Source organism: Protobothrops mucrosquamatus, unplaced genomic scaffold (genome assembly GCF_001527695.2).
Source record: "Protobothrops mucrosquamatus isolate PMUCROS unplaced genomic scaffold, P.Mucros_1.0 scaffold1638, whole genome shotgun sequence".
NCBI lineage: Eukaryota > Metazoa > Chordata > Lepidosauria > Squamata > Viperidae > Protobothrops > Protobothrops mucrosquamatus.
In genome coordinates this window covers 37,501-44,464 of record NW_015387797.1, presented here as the reverse complement: position 1 = coordinate 44,464, position 6,964 = coordinate 37,501, and the positions used below count along the sequence as shown (strand labels likewise).

The 6,964-nt window shown below is 45.2% G+C and overlaps 1 protein-coding gene across 1 annotated transcript in view; it reads right to left on the bottom strand.

Annotated features, from left to right (window-relative positions):
- Window positions 1-517: 517 nt before the first annotated feature.
- Window positions 518-6,964, bottom strand: part of PRRX2 (paired related homeobox 2) — a 16,655-nt gene continuing 10,208 nt past the window's right edge. Inside the window, exons 2-4 of the mRNA XM_015822667.1 lie at window positions 2,631-2,818; window positions 2,031-2,209; window positions 518-1,147 (exon numbers count right to left, since the gene is read on the bottom strand). Of these exons, the coding sequence (XP_015678153.1) occupies window positions 1,009-1,147; window positions 2,031-2,209; window positions 2,631-2,818 (506 nt within the window). The 3' untranslated portion in view covers window positions 518-1,008. The remainder of the gene's footprint in view (window positions 1,148-2,030; window positions 2,210-2,630; window positions 2,819-6,964) is intronic.

Genomic DNA, 6,964 nt, shown 5'->3' with positions numbered 1-6,964 from the left:
AAATGTTATCCCAACAAAATCCTCCCTAATATGTACCTTTCTTCTCCCCACCCAACCCCCCTCCAGCTGAGGAGAGCTGGAGAAAAGTAAAACAGAGTGAGGATTGTGAGAATGCGAACGGATATTGCAATGGCAATGATTTAATTGCAGCCCCCAGCCCTGGTTTTTCCTGCATCGCCCCCTCCTCAGCTGCCCGTCTTTCACCGCTAAAATTCGGTGTCCTTTTTCCCCCGCAAACCCGCCCTCTGATTTAAGCAGCATCCACAAATGTGCATTTTGCAAACTGTTCTAAAGGAATCACAGTGGCGCAATCAGACTTTTTGCTGGCTTATCTGTGGGCTGAGGGCGATCAGCTGCCGTCCCTGTTCCAAAGAAGCCCTCCTGAGGAATTCAAGGCATAGGGGGAATCAGAGCAAGCGCTTTTTCTGTTTTGAAGCCACTTTTCCTTGACACACGTGCAGAGAGCAGAGACGGACAAAGAAACCTCTACAGGAGAGACGTTTCCCCCCCCCTCCCCAATTTGGAATAAAAACTGCTCCATGCCAAATCTTGGTGGCTCCAAGGTCACCATCCCCAGGAAAGGGCGAGATAATCGGGGTTGAAAAGACCATGAAATAACCAGATTATATTTGGGTTCTTGAAACCAAAATGTTCTTGAAGAGTTAGATCTTTGAGCTTCCAACCCAACCGGGAAAGCTCTCCAAATTCCATGTCTTCATTTCTGGATGGCCTCCTCTTCTGGATCATTTGCTCTTCCTTGAAGAAGTCATGGTCCACCACCATGGTCCACCAGCATGATCTTGAAGAGGCTGGGCAACGCTTCCTCCCCAAGGGAGCTTCAAGAAGTTTCTCAAGTTGGTTGATGCTCTCTCCTGTGGTCTTCAAGAGAAGGAGACGCTGGGGGGCAGGGGAAGAGTCTTGAGCCCTGATGGACCATGAATATCCCCGATGTCTTGAATGGTGGAGATCGCCAAGGTTGCTGTTGGCCATGGAGAAAGGGTGAGCACGTCAGTTCACAGTGGGCACCTGATTCTGGTGGAGGCTGAACTCTTTGGCTTTCAGGCGCAAGCTGGCAATGCTGTTGGCCATGTTGACGCCCGGGGTGGGGGTGCTGGGGGTGCTGGAACTGTATGAAGGCATCGTGTTGCTGGAAGGGGCAGAGGAGATGGGAAGAAGGAGACAGGAACAAAGAAGAAGAAGAAGAAGAAGAGACATTAGACCAGGGGTCTTCAAACTTGGCAACTTTAAGACTTGTGGACTTCAACTCCTGCCTTCTGGTGTTTGGAGAATAGGTGGACCCCCCTCTTCTTTGTGGCAACCCCTGAGATATTGGAACCTTGCTATCATGTCTCCCCTAGTCCTCTTTTCATTAAACTAGACATACCCAATTCTGCAACCGTTCTCCATCTGTTTTAGCCTTCAGTCCCCTAATGGTGTTATTAACGGAGACATAAAAAGTGCAGATTAAAAAAACATATTTTCCAAAAGTTACGTGCAAGCAGCGGCCGCTACATTAAAAAAAAAAAAAAAAAAAAAGAGCTTACACTGCAAAAACGTACATAGAAAACTTTTGCTTGGAGGAAATTAACCTTTTAAAGGGTGACTGTAGGGCTGCAGGGATTCCTTCCAGGGGTCTAGAAAAAATCCACAGGGTAAGACTAGACTAAACAACGGCGTTATTAACAGGGGCATAAAAAGCACAGATCTCCAGCCCTTGTGTTCCAGTGGCACGGGGCAGATTGCCCTCTCTGGAGGCAGAGGAGATCATGTTTTTCCTTTATAGCCGAACAGTCCAATCTAATTTTAGCTCAGGGGGTTCCCCCCTTCTCCTCCTCTGCCTCAGATGAAATGTGTTCCTTGGCCCAGAGAGCAAGAGAGGCTCTATTTTCCTTCCCTTCCTCCGTTTGGTTAGCACTCTGACTTGAAAGCTAACATAACATTGCCATGAGGGCTAACCTGGAGCAGAAGTCACCTGGGGAAACGTGAGAGGCAGGGATGGGGGAGAAGGGAGGAAAGAAGCACGGACCAACCTGTAGGGGGGGGTGGCTGACCACGATAGATAGTCGGGGCTGAGGGTGGTGGGCCGGGGAGCAACAGGCTGCTCAATGGCTGTGTCTTGGGTGTAGGATTTGAGGAGCGATACTGACCGGTTGGCCAACATCGCCCTCTCGTTCCGGCGGAATTTTGCTCTTCGGTTCTGAAACCAGACCTGGAGGGGAAGAAAGACACAGATAGCCACGAAGGAGAATATTTGTGGCTCAGGGTGGAAATGCAGGGTCCTTTGGCTTGTTTTCTTGCAGACATTTCATGACCCAACTAGGTAACATCATCAGGGCTAGAAGGGAGGAGAATTTGCAGAGAGGAGGAGGAGGAGGAGGAGGAGGAGGAGGAGGAGGAGGATAGTGGGGTCCCTGGTCCTCCCTGAGCTTGGATGTTTTCTTGCAGACATTTCATGACCCAACTAGGTAACATCATCAGGGCTAGAACGGAGTGGGGTTTGTAGAGAGGAGGAGGAGGAGGAGGAGGAGGAGGAGGAGGAGGAGGAAGAAGAAATCAGATGTGACTCAATTAACAACAGAAATTCTGGTCCCAACTGTCATAAGTCTGTAGGTGAATCCAGTCGCTCTCACCTGGACTCTGGCTTCACTAAGGCTGACCCTTCGGGCCAGCTCCTCCCGCACGAAAGCGTCCGGATAGTGCGTCCTCTCAAAGACTCGTTCTAGAGCTTGCAGTTGGCTGCTGTTGAAGGTGGTCCGGTTCCTCCGCTGTTTCTTCTTCCGTTTGGAGGAGGAGGAGTGGGCCGGACTCAGGCTTTCCCCTGTGATCAGAAGAGAGAGGAGCTTTTGTAGGAGAAGAGCAAGCTGAGCCGGAAGGGGGAGTTAAATGTGCCATCAGTCTGGAATCATTGCATGGCTGCAAGAGACTTCCAGGCCAGCCCCGCCCCATTGATCGCTCCGTTCATCCTTTTCTAGGGTCAGTTTAGCTTTGACCATTAGTGGACCATACGTAGTGGAAGCTAACCAAGGAGAGAACCAACCTACAACTAAGGAGAAATTAAGGAAAGGTTAATTGTTCCAATCAACAGTGGAACAGCTTGTCTCCAGAGGTTGTGGGTGCTCCCATCACTGGAGGCTTCCATAAAGAGACAGGACAACCATTTGTCTGGAATGGCATACAGGGTCTCCTGCCTGAGCAGGGGGTTGGACTAGAAGACCTCCAAGGTCCCTTCCAACTCTATTCTTCCAACTCTATTCTTCTATGTTTTATGTTCTAACCAGTAAAGTGCCCTACAATCCTTGCCAAAGCAGCTCTGAATATTCAGACTCATTTCCACTTTACTGCGAATCTGCTCTGGGCTCCTGTCTCTGCTCCCCATATTTTTAAATGTCTCCTGACCCCCCCATTCTAGGATCCCAGCAAACCCCACGAATCTCGTAGACTTTTTGGAAAGGGAGAATCCACACAAGAGAAGGCAATCCTGCTGCGCCTTCATTTAAATTCTCCTCTGAAACCCGATCTTGCCAATTTGCCCCAACATCTGGTTTCCATTTGGTCTCTAACAGAGGGGGAGAAAAAAAACACCCTTATTTTGGGATGGTTTTAAAATTTGGAATACTTTTATGACAGCTCTCTGATTTGTACCAGTTACCCTAAATTCCTCTGCTATATGTCAAGCTTGAGCAACTATGATGTGGCAAAAAAAAAAAAGAGAGAAAGAGAAAGAGACGGGAAAAGAAGAAAAAAAATAATATAAAAAAAAAAATCTCGCCCGCTTGGAGAATTCCTTCATAAAAGGACCTTTGAGAATTTTGTCCGGAAACGGCACCAGAGCGATGCAAAAGGATACCAATCAAACATCTCACTTTAAAATAATCTTTGCTTTCAGTGTTTTCTTTCCTGTAGATGCGTGCCTGGATATGAAAATATACTTCACTCCCGCCAACATTTGGAAGAGTTTACAGATACTCGACTTACAACGCTCCCTTTAGTGACTGCTTGTGGTTACAACATCACCGAAAAATGATCCTCGCACTTAATGATGGTCGCAGCATCCAAATGCCAGGGCATGTCTACTACGTTTTAGGCTGGCTCTCTCCCAGATAAGTTTCCATCCCTTGTTTGCCTTCAGATATTTTGGAGATTAGGTTGACTCCCCTCTTCTCTGCGGCATTGCATTAATGAATTAAATGAAATTAAAATTAGTTAATTGAATTAAGCAAAAGGTGGAACGCAAATGTTGAAGATCCTTCCTCTCATCCGTGGCGTAAATGTTGCCTCCTGTCCCATCAAAAATTGCAATTTAGAGGAAATTTTGGAGAAGATCTGGAGACCACTTCAGAAGTTTGAAGATCGTTGGCACGGCCCAGCTGTGGGAAGCGCTGGATGCTTCCCTTTTCAAGGACATAAGAGCCTTTTGCCAAAACTAGAAAATATCAAAGCCCCACGTTCAAAATTTCAACCTTTTTTAGAGTTACAAAATGATAAAAGAGAGAAGTAATTTAGAGACTCCAGAGTCCACCTTGAATTCCTGAAAGTTTACAGTGAAAAAAAAGCTTCTGCACTCTTATAAAGCACAATTGCCACTGAAAATACAGATGTACGTATTCAAATTTCATAATTGTATAAGTTAATTGGACACAAGCCCAGACTTTCAATATAGTGTGAATTACAAGTATGTCAAATTCAATTTACAAAGGAAGTAATTTTGAATTTTGGCTGTATCCCAGGCTCAAAGGTTTTTTTCTTCTTCTCTTCTTTCCATTTCTCTGTCCTTTTTCTCTTCTCTCTGTTCTTCCCTCCTTTTTCCCCCCTTTTCCTTCCTTTTTTTTTTTAAAAAAATATGCAGTTTAACTTGAGTGGACTGAAATAGCCTGAAGGCTATTAGTCGTAAATTCTTCCAAAGAAAAATAAATCCTGTCTCCTTCCTAACTTTCCTTCTTCTTTCAACAAGTCCGAGACCGGTACTACTTTTCTATTGAAATAATAATTATAGCCATGATAGCCTGGGGGATGCAGGGACTCCTAAATCAAATAAATAGATTTTATTAATTAACACAGGTCTTTCCTGGATACCAATTTGTTCTCCGGTCTCAGAGTTAAGAAAAACAAACAAGGCAGGGTTAGATTCTTAATGTGGATTTTATACATTCACAGCCCTGGTCAGAGGGAGGCATCAGGAGTGGTTTGAGTGGGGGGGGGAAAGCAATATATTGATTTCTATATGCTATTAAAACTCTCCTGTTTGTCTATATAATCTTTAACTGGGTGAACCAGTGCATCCTACGGCAACAATTTTTGAAGCAAGGTACCTTAAATGGATTAACTAACAGAATAACAGAGTTTGAAGGGACCTTGGCGGTCTTCTAGTCCAACCTCCTGCACAAGCAGGAGACCCTATCCAATCCAAAGAAATGACTTTCCAGTTTCTTCTTGAAAACCTCCAGTGATGGAGTACTCACAACTTCTGGAGGCAAGTCCAATAATTGTCACTGTCAGGAAATTCCTCCTTAATTCTAGGCTGGATCTCTTTTTATTGATCTTCCACCCGTTGCTTCTTGTAAAGACCTTTTCATTGTGCTGGAAGAATTGAGGCTAGCATTAGTTCTATATTAAATGTGTTGAACTGCTGCAGTTAAAACTGGGTTTTGGGGGATATATGAATTAGTGGGATTTTGTGATGGTTGTGTTTTGATCTGTATCACGGCTTGGTAAAAGTAATATTTGATAATGACCGTGAAAATATAGATGATTTGAATCCTTGCGGATTATCCTCAAATGTTCTGGAAATCAGCATCTTCTGGCTGAGCCTCTATTTGAAAACGCAACATGATTGTGCTCTTATGCAAGTAGCTCAAGGAACAGTAACTCTTTTTGGATAGGATACAGGTGGCCCTCAAGTTATGACCACAACTGAGCCCCAAATTTATGTTGCTAAGTGAAACAATGCATGGAAACTAATCAAGGAGAGAAGCAACATAGAACTAAGGAGAAATTTGCTGACAGTGAGAACAACCAACCAATGGAACAGCTTGCCTTCAGATGTTGATCTCCCAAGAAAGTCAGATTTATTGGAAATTCAATAGTCATGTTTGCTGATTTTTTGACACTTGGTGGCCATGTCCTAAATAATTCTGGAAGTATGTCTAAAATGCAGACGACCCCCCCCCAAACTGATCCAAACAGTGACTTTTCATGGTTTCCAAGGCCACAAAGAGGCACAAGGTGTGTGGACGCAGCTCCCAGATGTTTTACACACCCAGTTAAAATTCTTGCTTGAACCCAGGGGTGATTTTACAGCCCAATTATGGCCCTTCCCTGTTGCTTCTGCAATCCGGAGCAGGAAGCCAAAATCAAAAGTTTGTCTAGCCCCCTAGTTGGGGTGTTGCGTTGTTGCTGCTGCTGCCTTGGCTCCCTTCCCTTCCTGTTAGACTTGGGGTGCCCCAAAAACAAACGGATTTTGCAAACGGCACCGTAAACTACAGGCCAAAGAGAGAGAAAGAGAGAAAGAGAAAGAGGAAGGAAAGAAAAGGATAGAAAAACAGAGAAAGAGAAAGTGAGAAAAAGAGAGGGAGAGAGAAAGAAAGAAAGAAAGAAAGAAAGAAAGAAAGAAAGAAAGAAAGAAAGAAAGAAAGAAAGAAAGAAAGAAAGAAAGAAAGAAAGAAAGAAAGAAAGAAAGAAAGAAGAGAGGCCCGGAACGGTTTTCCAAAGCTTCTCCATCCGCCTTGATTGACGGCTTCCTTCATTTATTATGCCTCTCAGACCTCTTTGGGGAATGAAAATCTCTCTGCTTGCCCCCCCCCTTCACCTACCCTCCCCGGCCCCCTTCCTCCCCAGCCTTTGAAAAGGAGCGTTGACTTTTCCCTCCGAGGGGGTTAGAAAAATGCGAAAGGGCAAAGTTTTAAGCCCCGCCAGGGCAATCAAGGAGGAGGAGTAGGAGGGCTGGAGGCAGGTGACCCGCTTCCTC